Source organism: Parasteatoda tepidariorum, chromosome 1, assembly GCF_043381705.1.
Source record: "Parasteatoda tepidariorum isolate YZ-2023 chromosome 1, CAS_Ptep_4.0, whole genome shotgun sequence".
Classification (NCBI taxonomy): domain Eukaryota; kingdom Metazoa; phylum Arthropoda; class Arachnida; order Araneae; family Theridiidae; genus Parasteatoda; species Parasteatoda tepidariorum.
The window spans coordinates 39,859,562-39,874,524 of record NC_092204.1 but is presented as its reverse complement, the minus strand read 5'-3'; the positions used below and the strand labels follow the sequence as shown (position 1 = coordinate 39,874,524).

At 26.2% G+C, this 14,963-nt stretch overlaps 1 protein-coding gene across 4 annotated transcripts in view; it reads left to right on the top strand.

Moving 5' to 3' along the window:
• The window catches only part of LOC107448363 (anoctamin-5), a 43,333-nt gene that overhangs the window by 10,849 nt on the left and 17,521 nt on the right, over nucleotides 1-14,963 (top strand). For all 4 annotated transcript variants that reach the window (XM_071179039.1, XM_043038943.2, XM_043038945.2 and 1 more), the window contains exons 5-17: nucleotides 107-202; nucleotides 415-450; nucleotides 4,163-4,323; nucleotides 5,180-5,298; nucleotides 5,783-5,838; nucleotides 5,906-6,009; nucleotides 7,189-7,323; nucleotides 11,084-11,238; nucleotides 12,625-12,707; nucleotides 13,013-13,084; nucleotides 13,230-13,307; nucleotides 14,512-14,676; nucleotides 14,864-14,900. In XM_071179039.1, the coding sequence (XP_071035140.1) occupies nucleotides 107-202; nucleotides 415-450; nucleotides 4,163-4,323; nucleotides 5,180-5,298; nucleotides 5,783-5,838; nucleotides 5,906-6,009; nucleotides 7,189-7,323; nucleotides 11,084-11,238; nucleotides 12,625-12,707; nucleotides 13,013-13,084; nucleotides 13,230-13,307; nucleotides 14,512-14,676; nucleotides 14,864-14,900 (1,297 nt within the window). The remainder of the gene's footprint in view (nucleotides 1-106; nucleotides 203-414; nucleotides 451-4,162; nucleotides 4,324-5,179; nucleotides 5,299-5,782; nucleotides 5,839-5,905; nucleotides 6,010-7,188; nucleotides 7,324-11,083; nucleotides 11,239-12,624; nucleotides 12,708-13,012; nucleotides 13,085-13,229; nucleotides 13,308-14,511; nucleotides 14,677-14,863; nucleotides 14,901-14,963) is intronic.

The window sequence follows — 14,963 nt, the reverse complement described above, 5'->3', positions numbered from 1 at the left end:
TAAAAAATTATTGGAAATAGAAAGAATCTGAATGTGTGAGAGTGATAATTAATTAATTTTAATCATCCTGAAATTTTATTATATCTTATTTTGTGTAATTTCACAGGAAGAAACTGGTTTAGTGTTTGTAAAAATTCACTGCCCATGGGAGGTTCTAAGTCGATATGGTGAAATTTTGAAATTCAAAATGCCTATGAAAGAGGTAAGATTATATTTTTACTCAATCTGATTGAGATTTGCATTAAAATTGGAAACAAAATTGGTATTTTTCAATACTCGTTATTATTATTCTTTATTAAGCCTTAAATGGTGAGTTTTATATTTTTAAAATTTATTTAATTATATTTCAGAATCATATTGCTATAAATATTTATTAAATACTTACAATTTATTAATCAACCTTTTTTTTCATAGAGCTTGTTTGAAGTGTGTGCAAGACCTCCCTCTAATGTAAGCATGGTTTTTTCCCCATTTCCTCATACCTGAATGAAAAATATTTTTGATTAATATTCTAGTTTATTTCTTGCTTGATATATATAACCATTTCATGTACGTGTTCATTAAACTAAAATAACTAAACTCAGCCCATAGAGGGCCAAGGCCTATTGTGCCCATCTCAGTTTTCTTGGGCTCTGGGGTGCAGGAGCAGATGTTCCAGTTAGGTGATCAGCCGAACGCGAAACGCCCAGGTTGTAGTTCTCAAGCATGCTTGGTACTAATTTATCGACCCACCAAAGGGATGAAAGGCTGAGTCAACCTTGCCCGGCCCAAGGATCGAACCCAGGACCTGCGGTACGGAAGCACGAAGCACTACTGTTCATTAAGCTACTAAATAATATTTTACTGCTTATATGGAATTAACAGGAACTTTTTTAATTGAAATTACTGTTTAATTTCCTAACCTGTTGCAGAACTGTTCATTTTAAGACTAATTTTTTTTCATTTTTTTTTATTTTATTTATTTACACTCTAGTAAATTATTTTTAAAAATGGTAATCTAGAAAATTCTAGTCTGTCATGTGAATTTGAGACAATAGACTCGACTAAGTTTTGAATTTGAAGGATTTTGTAAACAAAAGAGAAGGATAGTAAAACAAGAGTCATTGAAACTTTTTTCATTATAGATTTATTGTTATAGTAGCCGTAATTCTAGACATTTTTTTTATTAGTTTGGATTATAAATCTAACAACTTTTTTAAGTTTTTTCTATTCTTATTCAGTAGATCCTAAATTTGAATGTGATATACTGTTGTCATTCTTAGGTGCTGAACCTGTGAACACATTCGCTGATTTGCTTTGGTACAATCTACTATTTTTTGCTTGATAGTCAATTAATACCATTTAAAAATTTAATTAGTTTGAACCATGATTTATTATTTCAGTCATTTTTTATAATGAAAAGTATTTTTTTCTACATTAAATTTTATAATTTTGAGTTTATTATTCTGAAATTAGAAATTTTTGCTAAAATCATCTAACATAAAAATGCATGTAATTGAGTATGCTAGTTGTAAGGGATATGATTATATTGGCCTGATATTTTAAAATGAAGTAAAAAGTAACAGTTAATGAAAATAAGAAATTGCAATATAAATTATTACTAAAGAATATCTAACAAAAGAAAGGGCATGCTTTCGTGCTATGTAGACTGAAGGAAAAAACGTGAATAAAGCTTATATGAAAGTACGTAAATGTACTTAGTGTAAATGAATGATTTGGTACTTTCTTCACATTGTTTTTTGCATTAGTATTGCTAATGAGTCTTTACTGAAAAAAAAAATCTTGTTTTTATATTCACAAGTGGTATAACTTAAAGTATCACATCATTTTTCAAAACGGTGTCAGAGTTAAATCTAAAAAAGGACAAAATACTTATAAAACAAATATTTTAAAGGAAATGAAATGAAGGACATACATCAATTGGCATTAAAGCCACTACACGCAAATCCCATTAATTCAGGCCTAAGCAAAGGAGATTTAAATAAGAAATGGTGTTATTATTATTTATTAATTATTATTTTTTATAGCAAACCTTTCTTCACACTGTGAATTAATGGAGCACTGACAACAAACGAATATGAAGATAATAGCACAAATTTATTGTTTTGATGCAGATGTTTTGCTAAAATATATAATAAAACTAATCATAATTCTACATTAACATACAAAAATTTTCTTAGAAAATCTGATGCATGAAAAGTAGACTTATGAAATATTTTTTCTAGCGTTTTTTTTTTTTTTTTCCATAGATCTCCCAATGCCTGCATAAAATAAGGACTCCTTTTGCTTTCTTATTAAGACTTTGCGTGCAAAACTTTCTTGCCTTTTTTTAAAATTTTTTACAAGTTTCTCATAGTATGTTATTGGGTATGTTGTCAATATATTGTGATGTTGTACCTGGTGGTAAATTTGGTCACACAAATGGATATATTTTGTAACTATTCTGCAAAACTTAAAAAGTTCAACATTTATAGAAATGTCTGTTTTTTTTAAAATTTAAATAGGTCGTATTTAGGTTTGCTAACAAATATCTATTCATTGTTTATAAAATACTTAAGTTTTAAATATTGTTTATGGATACAAGTGTTCGTTATATTTGAAAAAATAGAAGAATATTAATATAAAATTATTTTTTGTAATGCATATTTTAAATAAACAGTCCTAAAAAATGTGCTTGTTGGGTTTGAAATAATTGCCAGGGTATTTGAATTTGGAAAAACATAAGGGGCCTTAATGCATTTTTTGCTCAAATCTTGAGAAGTTCTGAAACAAAACTGGAAAATGACTCACATTAACAATATGTATTCACACTTAATGGCAAGTAGGATACCTATATGAATGGTATGATTCTAATAATAAACTTTTACATTAAGTTTTTTAATTTTTTCTATTACTAAGCATTGCTTCTAAATACAATGTATGTACTTGCGTACTATAAATTCTCTATTTAAACCTTTGCCTTGTGAATATTTCACTCTTTTTCAATCATAAAATAAGATTATTTACCTATGAAATAAAAATTATTATGCTTCTGACATATATTGACATGTATAGGAAAAATGTGACATCAAACTTTGTTGGTGTTTTCCTGGAAAAACTCAGTAAATTTTATTTCTGAATTTGAGTTGGAACCATTTTGATAGATGTAAGTTATCAACAAATCTTAATGTAAGAATGACTAAACAATGATAGTATCATTTGCTATGTTGTTTTATTTATTTATTATTTTCTTCATCTAGTTATGAATTCTGAAGTGTTAGTAATAGAAACTAATCTGATCTAACTCCTAAATTCATTTTGTGGTACTAGAAATATTGACACCTTCTCATTGAAGTTTTATTTGTGTATTACTTATATTGCTTAAGCAATTTGAAATTAAATTGTTTATAACTTTTATTTTTTTATCTATACAATTTAACTATTTGTTCAAACTATCACCTGTTTTATAAAACTTAAGACTAGTAAGAATGTGTTGATTTCACCAAAATAATCAACACAAAAATTTGTCTAATATATGCTCTGTTTACTCTGAATTCTACATTTGTGGTCACATCCTTTCTCTAAATATGCAGTAGGCTCAAGGCTATCTAGCCTAGTAAAAAATGAGGACCATTTGTTTGAATGGAACCATTTGTTTCTAAAACTAGTCAGGAGAGGGGGCAAAAAAAAGGTGAAATTTTAAAGCAGACATTTGCTGCCAACACTATCCTTTCAATATGCCTTGTGCAAAACTGGTAAAATCTGTAAAGTTTGTCTCTTTTTAGTTACTTTTCACATTTGTGTAGTTTATTAACAAACAGTAAGTATTTTTGCATTAATCATTTATCTTTAGATGTATAACATGATTTTTTAATTACATAGGAGAAGGAATAGGAAGTAGAACTCAGTTCTATCCGGTATTTTGATTTGCAGTATTTCTTTTTTTTGTATATATTGGTATAATTTGAAAATAATAATTATTGTCAACCAAGTATCAGCATCAAAGTTTACATGATAATGACATGGGCTAGCAATATCCGGACAAAACTTTTTGTAAATTGTTCTATTGGTTTTTTAGATGTTATATCGGTAGTTGTTTTAAGTATGTGTTTATAGTCAAAACAAGAAGTGGCTTTAATTTTTTTATAATTTTTTAAGTTGTAATGTCTAATTAATTTTTTAGGTACCTGACTTCGACTTCTCAAAATACTATTTTCGTAATTTGTTCAGTCGTATGACAGGTTTTGCTCAAAGTGTTTCAGACCTTATCCATGCTGATACATATAAGCTGCGGTTTAAAGACTGTCGCTTTTCAACTGTTTATTCACGAGATAAAGAATATTTGTAAGTTTTTTTTTTCTAAATCAATATTTTATGTAGATATATAAATGTTGTTTTTTTCCTCAGTAAACTGTTTGAAGAAAAAAATTTCTGCTAGTTATTTCTTGTACATTACTAAAATGTCGCAACTTTTTATTTTCAGCTTGTCTATAAACTCTTAAAATTATGATTAACATATTAGCCTTTGATATTAATGTCTTTGAAGAAAACATTGATAAACTGACCACATTTACTACTGTATAAATCATAAGAGTTTGGTTTTTTTAAATTTAAATATTATTATTTCTTCAATAAAAGGCATAAAACACATAATGTAAAATTTTGTATTAAAAAAATCATCACAATTTTTATTGCTTGTTAAAATATTGCAAAAATCTTTCAAATAAACATTACTTTTTTTAACTTTATGTAAGAATGTAATTAATATATTTACACAACAAAAATAACTGAATATTTATAAATTTTCAAAGTGATACTATATAGTTAATACAGAGCCGTAAACAAGTCAAAAATTTTTCTGCCATTGGCCTCCGAACTTACTTGCTAATATTATGTCTTTGAAAAAATACATTTTTAGGGATGCCATAGTCTTATAGGTTTTAGCACAAACCCTTGTCTCTAAGACTAAGTGAAAAAACCGAAATTGGATCAATGGAAAAATTCATTGGATTCAAGTGTTATTGGAATCAAATGTATTTTCTGCTCTGAGTGCTGGTCCTTTTGGAAGGCCCATTCGCAATTTCCGAGCAAAGCAAAATAAGTTTAAAATATATTAGGATAACAATATTTGGTTTTAACTTTGTCTAAGTTGTTTTTGTTGCTCTGTATTTTAAACTTATTGTTTAAAAAAAAATGTTAGATTTCAGATACCTCGTCGAAAAGAGGATTTTTTTTCACCGTGCCAAAGATCACGAATCGTCCAGTTTATCCTAAAGCGTAAAAGTTTCACAGTTGATCATACAGATGTGTTTGGATTTGGTAAGCTGCAAAAGATGTACATATTAATACTATAATGGTATAGTTTCTACTGTACTTATTTTTCATTCTAAATAAGTTCTTTAAAAATAATATTGGAACTTTTTCCTTGTTCTGCATTTTTCTTGAAAGTAGTTTCTTTTTTAGTTTCATCAGAAACTGCGTTATGATTCCCATTCCATTAAATTTTAATGTGAATTATATATAAATTGCTTAATCATAAAGTTAAAAATTTAACATATACTAGACTATAATTATATCTAGTTAATTATACACATATTTTCTTTTGGTATCAATTTTAAAATTGAGATTAAAACATATAGAATAATGTAAATTGCGTTTACTTTCATATCTTATTTTATTATGTTTTTAAGATTTAGAAATAAAAGTGTACTAATGTTATAATCTGGATGTAATATATTTGATGCTTGTTATTTATATTTGTTGTATTAAATTTGTTAATGCATAATTTTTTTTTTTAATCAAGGTATCAAAAAGTTGTTATCTGATGGTATTTACACTGCTGCATTTCCATTACATGAAGTATGTATCTTTTTTTGTGTTTTAATTTTGATTTCATTGCCATTTTTAACTTTAAAATATTTTAAAGGGAGACTTGAAAGATAAATCACCTCAAAACCCAAGAATGTTTCTTATAAAGAAATGGGCATCGTACTCCTGCCTTTTTAAAAAACAACCACTCGATGAAATTAAGTAAGTTTATTGCTAGTTCACTATTTTAAAAATTCTCCTTACAATATCCCTTATTTGTTATATGTAATATGTTTTGAGACTGTCAAAGAAATGTGTAATATAGTTATATGGTTTTGATTATAATTAACCTATGGTTATGACTGCATGGTCCTATGTGATACAGACAGTTCCTGTTGTAGAATCCCATTGTTTCTGAGTTAACCATGGCATATTTTTAAGTTTTTTTATCCATGCACAAATTTGAATTAAATTCTTCTAAGAAGTCTTCCATTGAAGCAGGTTTGTTCTAATACTTCACTTAAGAATCTTATGAGTTGTACTTAAAATTCCTGCATTATCAAAATGAACATTATTTAAATCATCAACTGTCATAAAATAAATAAAACAACATTTGTATTTAACTATCTAATATGTATTGATTAACTCTTTCAGAAATTAAGGTTCTTTTTTTCCCCCTCTAGTTCAAAGTGAAGGATTAATAGTTCAATCTATTTATTTATCAATTTAGATATACTATGCAAAGTAAGCCCTTCAGTTAAAGTGCTATAGGTACTGCATTGAAAGCCGTGTTTATTTAGCTTTTCTTTTAAAAAAAGGTAACTTTTTCTTTTTAAATATTTATTCACCAAATTTATTTATAAATACCTAATGAAAAATATTTTAGGTCTATGTCATTAAAAATATTCCGGAAAATTCAAATTTTTATTCTTCTCTTCTTCATTAGCCTATTTAAGTATGCATACAAAATATTATTTATATCATAATACAGTAGGGAACCGATTATCCGGAACGATCGGGACCATCACTATTCCGGATAACTGATTTTTCCGGTTTTCTGAATCGTTACAAAAAGCCGTTTTTTTATTGTTAAACCCAACTAAAAAAAAAGAAAAATTTTGGAAATAATTTTAAAAAGAAGAAAAAATGATGAAGTAATACACTAATGATTATTTCCAAAATGATGGTAAGGTAAACATCTTTCAAAAAAGAAAGAAAAATCCTAAAATCTTATGAGGAAAAAAAAAATTTGTTTAGAATACACGGAAAATGTATCGAATTTCGTTCCGGTTTTTTGGTTTTCCGGTTTTCTAATTTCCGGACAATGGGTTCTGTACTGTATATTAACTTGTACTTCACTTCATTGCTTATTTAAAAGTATATGAAAAATATTCTTTCCAGGCATTACTTTGGAGTAAAAATTGGACTTTACTTTGCTTGGCTTGGTTTCTACACATATATGCTCATACCAGCATCTATTGTAGGATTGATTTGCTTTATTTATGGCTGTATCACATTAAACAGTAATGTACCGAGGTATGTTTAACTAACTAGCATTCTTCTGAATCAGACATACAACTTAAATTTATTGAACAATATTCTATTCATATAAGAACTGCTCTCTTACTTTGCTGCTGTATCCATAGAATAGATAATGCTTTTTTCTCCTTATAAATGTTGAAATCATTTACATGATTTAAGCATTGCTCCTAGCTGATTATTAATTATATTTTTAAAATTTACCTGATTTGAAAATGCTGCATTATTTTATTGCTTATTTAGGAATTAAATCATTAAAATAAATTACTTCTGTTATAGAATAGTTGTAATATTTTTCAAGGATTAATCATGAATTTTGATTTATTTGATTTCTAAATATTTGATAGTGATACACATTTTGAACTTCTTCCAAAACAAAAGCAAAAAAATAGCTACTCTGTAAGAAAAATAATAATAATAATTTCATATATATCAAATTATCCACTACATTAGTTTTTCATGATGATATGCATTCATTTTGAGAAAGCAAATTCTTCATAATTTAATATATGTCTTAAAATTATCGCATTAAATAATTCATTAATGAGTTATATGATTATGTTAATCAGGTTGAATACTATATTTCTCTAGTAGGTTACTGAAAACCAATCTAAAATAAATAATAATTAAAAATGTCTGTAACTTTGATAAAATTTAAAGACATAAAATCCATGTTAGACAGTGTAGTTGATTATATTAAAATTTAAATAAATTGTTATTGTGTTTACATTTTTTTTTCCGTAGTAGTCTGTTGCTATAAATATTATTATAAATTAATTAGTGTTTTAATTGTTTAAATTATTAAGAATGCTCATAAAAAGGTCTGAATTCTATCTGCACTTTTATTTTTTGTCATATTAAGTTATAATTACATACTTATTATCATGTAAATTATTTTATTGTTAATCTATTTGATCATATACATATTGGGTGTTTAAATTTCTGTTACACATTATTATATACTTATGAACCCAAATTTTGCAAAACCCAATCTTATATATATATTTGCATTATGACTGATATATATTACAAATATATGTTATAAAAATATATAGCCCTTTTGTTCAGCAAAATAGTATATATATGTATATATATATCAGTACATAGATATAATTTCTTCACGGGGATGTTAAATACGAAATTGAAAAATTAAAGTGAGGTAAAACTGGTGCCAAATATTTATGTTTCATTGATATTTTAAAGATTTAAAATTTTGTAACATATTAATAAATTTAAACTTAATTTTATTTTCATCCTATATTAAAAAATCTATTAAATTTAGAAGAAAATATTACGAATACGGTTTTCTTTTACCATCTCCTCATAGTGCAATAAAGTTAGACTTTCCCTTCTGAAAAATTAATACCCAATTTTTTTTTTCCTAAAGAAGGCTTTATTATATTATTTTAAATGATACCTAAAAACTCTTCTCTTTATGCTTTCTCCTTTTATGAGAGAAATGGTGATGATTTCAGAGGGAGATTTAAATTTTTTCTAGACAAGCAAGGCAAAAGTGTATTTTGCGATGAGTGTTTTCTTACTGTGTTGAGTGAGACAAATGCCGAGATGATCGGACTAATAGTTTAGAAGTTCTAAGGTTTTTATGCATAAAAAGTAAAAAGAATTAATTGTATCTATTTACACAACTGATATAGCTATGTAAACAAGTAAGAGATTGTTTTATATACATTCTTTTAGGCTAAATCAGATGAAACTATACACAAGTCACTAGAACAAAGAGTTCAAAAGTTGCAAGAATTTTTATGTATAAACAGTACTTATTTTCACACGCACTTATGTATGAATTTTACATTACTACCTGAGCATGTAATGTATATTTTCCAATGTAATTTTTCATGTTAAATTGTATGAGGCCAGTCTTGAGATAATCGACAAATAATTTACAAGTTACAAGCATTTTATGTTCAAAAATAAAAATTTTGTATTTGCACTGATTTGTGCATCTAAACAAGTAATTGTATGCTATACAAACGAGTGGGATATTGTTATCTAAGTTTTTTTTCTCGTGTAGTTGAATGAGATCAGAAACAAATTAATAGAACTAATATTTCAAAAGCTGAAATGATTTTTCTATATATAAAAAATGCACTATTTTTGAATTGCACTTAAAGAAAACCTTTGTAATTTCAAAACTAGAATGTAGGAAAAAAATACAAAAGTAGAATAAATTATATCAACTATAATTTTATCTCATTCAATTTTGTATAAAATATATATATATGTCAAAGTAGTCATAAGTATTGAAAACTCTCTATTTCTCTTAATGTGACTGCCTTATCAGAAATAATAAATAATCATTTGCTACTAATAAAATTTTTCCTTACCATCATTATGTATATCTCTTCAAATCAAAACTTTTTAGCAATTGCTGATGTTAAAGTTCAAATTTAAAAGTTAAAAATGTAGGACTGCATCAATAACATAAAACACTTTTATTTTTAAACTTTCTTTGCAATTCGCAAAATGGCTCTCAAGTAACATTTCTTTGCAGCCCAATTTCAAGGACAATAAAACTGACTTTAAAATAACTCATAATTTTATTTAACCTCCTTTTTACTTTTTTAAACATGTCAAGTGTTTTAATCTCATATATATATACACTATGTAAAAGTATTCAAATCAGAATAGATTTTCAGTTGTCATCTTGCAAATTTGTTTTATTTTCTTAAACAGTTATGGGTTTAGAATTACTACTTTTGTAAAATTTAGTATCCCTTTATTTTTAATACTATTTATTTTGTAATAAATAAAATAATGCAACGATTATAAAAATGACTGAACTAATTTAGAAAATAAATTAGCATTTGAAATCTAGTCCAATTTTTGCCTTTAGATATTTCATATATAATTGAATTAAATATAAACTTACCTCCAAATGAATAAATAAATCATTTTTACAATGAAGTGTTATGATTCAAATGTAGATAGAGAGTTATTAATAAAATTTAAATGAAATGCTAACAAAAAATATTCCTATAAATTAAAATAAAAATGTACCTAAATTATATACTAAATGGAAGACTACCAGAAAGTTTGAACTAAATTCAAGTGCATCACAGTAAAAGCTTCTTGCCTTTAGAACCCTCTTTAAAGTTCCTATAAATTGCGATCACTCTTGGAGCACACTCTATCCACTAGTTACCTCTTATTTCAATCCTAAAAAAGTGCCCTAAAAATTCTTGAAAGTTTACCTTGTTGAGCATTTATAACCAAATGCAAACAAACAAGGTTATCTTCAACATCCTATAGATCCCACATTGTCTCTTAAAAATTATCCCCCTTTGCTTTCAAGATAAAAATAGATAAAGCAAGGGCATTTTAAACTGTTATTATTTTTTTACAGTAAAAAAAAAATCAATTAACCTAGTAAGTGAATGATAGGGAGGGATGGTCCATTTGGTCGGTTTGGTCCACCAGCTCCAGAGTATTGCTTGAATAAAAATAAAGAGGCTTGTATCGACGTGGTAAATTATTTTTAAGGTATTATTTTTTACCCAATCCAAATCTTTAAAAGAAGGGGAAAAAATTTAAAATATTTTTTATTAAAAAAATGAATAGTTTGAGAAAATATTAAAAACAGCCATTTACAATGTGGGTGTCTGAACCCCTAACCCCTTCCTCATCTACGTTCTTGATATATATATACATATTAATATTTATAACATATAAATATGTATAACATTTAACATATGTATAATAATTTTGTATAACATTAATGCTAAAACATATGTTTCAGCAATGAAATATGCGATAGCCAATTAGTTATGTGTCCTCTATGTGATAAAGAGTGTCATTATTGGCTTTTAAGCGAATCGTGTAATGCTGGAAAAATTACATACCTTGTGGATAATGGAGCTACTGCACTGTTTGCAGTTTTTATGTCGCTATGGGGTATGTATGTGTTCTAAGAAGCTGTTAATTCTTCACTTTTTAAGCTAACTAATAAGCCTTTAGAACATAGGACTTAATTTTGGAAGGAAAAAAAACCTTTTTTTTGTTGTTAAGAACTGCTTATTTGCAAATATGTTTTTATATAATAAAAAAAACTGTTTACCTAATGAAATAGATTTTTATGATTTAAACAATTTATGCTAATGGAAGGGATTTCATACCAAGGATTTAGTAACCTCGTATGATAAAAAAATATGGCTTACTTTGTTTTGCCTTAACTACAAAAAAATTAACATTGTCTGATATAAACAGGGACCACTTAGTTTTGTTTATTGTGCTTTTTGAGTTATCAAAGATAATATAAATTATCAGAATTTAGGAAGAAAATGAAAGAACATTCTACTTGTTTTAAATTTATGTAACTTATTAATGTGAGTATTTTCGGTTAAAAATTCTTTTTTTTTTCATGCATTGAAGCGCTTTATTTATTTATGAGGATGTTGGTTAATATTTTTTCCTCTTTTGAAAAAAATATGGCATTATTATTATAATAATCATAAAATTGATTAAAGCTTTTTTTTCACAAAACTATTTTTATGTAATAAATAATAATTACCTAACCTAAGATAAAGATATGCCTTAAAACAACAACAATTTACTAGTTTTTCCCCTTCAATTTCAAGCTGCATCTCTTAACACAGTACAATAACATAACGAGTCACATTTTTTGTAAAGTTATAAAGACTATTTTTTCTGTAATTTATTTTCTATGGAAAGTAATTTTAGAAACACAAAAATATTAAATATTAAAGTATTTACAATTTTCTATTAATTTCTTTCTAAACTTTTAAAGCGATTACTTTTCTACTTCTCTCTTTATGATTATCATTGCTTCATAATCATATCTTGAATACTAATTTTAATATCTTCTCGTGAAATTGTTTTTAAAAAAAACTCAATTTTTAAACTGAAAGGAAATGTATGAAAAATTAGTGGTAAAGAATATTGATTTATGAAAAATAAATTAAACAATTGAAAAACTTCTAATGTATGATTTTCTTACCTCTCTTTCGCAGCTTTGTTCCTAATAAGATATTTTCAATAAATTTTGGGAAAAAAACGATTATCAGGCCTCCCTTTTTTTTAAATCTGCTATTCTTTGTGACTAAAAATTAGGATTTAAAAATTTTTTGCATTTTACTATTTTCACTTTAAACCATATCTATAATTTTTTTTTCTTTTCCATGTATTTCTTATCGTAAATGTTGAGGGTTTTGATATGAAGTGTTTACCAAAATATTAATCTTAAATAACAATTTGTAATTATTTTTGTTCAAAAAAATAGTCTTCTATTTTTCTTTTTAGTTACTGTATTTTAAATTTTAGGTGCTGTATTTCTAGAATTGTGGAAAAGATATTCTGCAGATATCACTCATAAGTGGGATTTAACTGGTTTTGACACTTCTGAAGTAAGTCTTATGGGTTGATATTTCTTTCAATTTTATAAAATTTCCATTTTAGTTTAAACATGTCTTGCAATGTAAAAGTTGCTTAAGTAGTTTTAATCTTTCAAATAAATTTGTGCGTATCTCAAATTATTTCTTCATTTAAGATATAGTAAAATAAATTTTTTTAGAGGAAAATAAAAGTGAACTCTAAGTAGAAACTCTAAGTAAACTTGGAAGAAATTTAAATTAATAAGAAATGTTTGAAATTGATTGTTATCGTAAAGTACATATGTTTACTTAAATTAACCGAAACACGTAATTTTTAGGAGCATCCACGTCCAGAATATTTAGCTAGATTAGCTAATGAAAGGAAGAAGAAGATCAATTATATAACAAGAGTAAGTTGTTTTGCACTTAAATTTGCAACATCTAAATTACACCTGTCATATTAATTTCATTTGTTAACTTACTGACTTCTAATTCAGGAACATTTTCAATACTAAGTGTTGAAAATCCAAACTATTTAATCATTATTCATTTTAGATGTATGAGCCATATGTTCCATTTTGGAGAAAACGACTGCCATATTCAATCATGTCTATATCAATAGTTTTCTTACTAGTAAGTTAAGATACATTGTTTACTTTCCATTATTAGCATTCTATTTGTTATAGCCAGTTGTCGGAAAAAGTACCCTTATCTTTTGTAGTTAACAGCAACTACTTAGCTACAAATGTAGTTTACTGAAACTGTAACTATTTTTTTGATGTGTTAACTATTTTAGGAGTCAAATTTTGCTAGAGGATACAGAATTCAATTTACTCATATATTCAAAATAAGTTGATAGAAAAAAAATCTAAAAAATTAGGTAAGAGTAATAAATTGACATATTTGAACAAGGGAATTATAAAGAAATATCTAACCCTTTTTACATGAGCCAATTTATTATTATAAATAATTTTTTTTTCACAAATTTTTTCTTTTAACCTTCAATTTATTATGTCTTTCTTTACAATAAATATTGAATTCAAGAACTGCTTGAACATTGTCAGATATTTAAAGCTTTATTAAATGTTTAAAGTTCTTTAATTTCCTCAAATTATTAAAGTACACATAGTGTTACAGAACAAAATATGTTCCTCTTTATGAAAATAACAAGCATGTATTCTATTAATTTTGATCAAGAGTGTAACCTAGATTTTGAAGCTATAGATATGTTGTGAATTATATTGATAAATTAGCTATAATTCATAATAGTTATATAAAACCTAAAATATTTGGCGACTGAGACATATTCTCATTGTTTCTGCTGATGGTGTCTCATAAGATTTGCACCAATTAGACTCGAAAAATTGATTACATTTCAACCTTGTTTCCTAAACATATGTTAAAAGTAGTTCCCAGGAATCCCTTCAAACTAGTGTTTCTTTGTTGTTATTTTTAGTTATTTTTCCTTTCGTCTCTTTAGACTACTTTTATCCAAAAATAGCCCATTGCACTTCAAACCACGAGAAAAAAATGTAGTGACTAGAGTAGTTTTGTTACTTGTAACATGCTAGTTCTAACCACTGGATCTGATTAAGATATAGTTAGATTACTTAGAAATTTGCTTAGTTTTTCTTTTTTTAACTGACTGAGCATTTCATATTTGGAAAAACTTGTATAAAAATTTCTTCCCCATAAGCAATTTTCTCACTGAGTAACAAAGAGGAAACTAAACTGTTTTTGCAGTAGATGAAAAGTGATTGGGAAAAAAATGTCTCAAATGCTCAGTTGGTTAAGTATAAAGGAATGTGTGATTTTTTAAAACTTTATCATATTTAAGGTGACAGTTGCGGTAGCTGCAGTAGCTGGTGTCATTTTATACCGGATATCTGTAAATGCTGCTCTTCTTCTCAGCAAAGATAAAACAATATCCACTTTTGCTAGCATCATAACATCAACAACAGCTGCTTTGCTGAACTTAGTTTGCATAATGATATTTAATCAGGTAAGCATTAAAATATTTAGTTTATCATTTAACTTCTATAAATTGTTTTCTTTTTCAAGATATTAACTCGATCTTATAAAAGCAAACCAAATAGTTGGAAATAATGTGTTTAGTTACTTCATTAATAACCTTATATTTAAAAGGATTAAATTTTGAACTAGCTTTTTTATATACATATTTTTTCCAGTTTTATACTTGCATAGCCACATACCTCACTGAGCTTGGTAAGTACTCTGTAATATATAGTAATTAATATTTCATTTTAATATTTTCTTTTAAAATAGTTT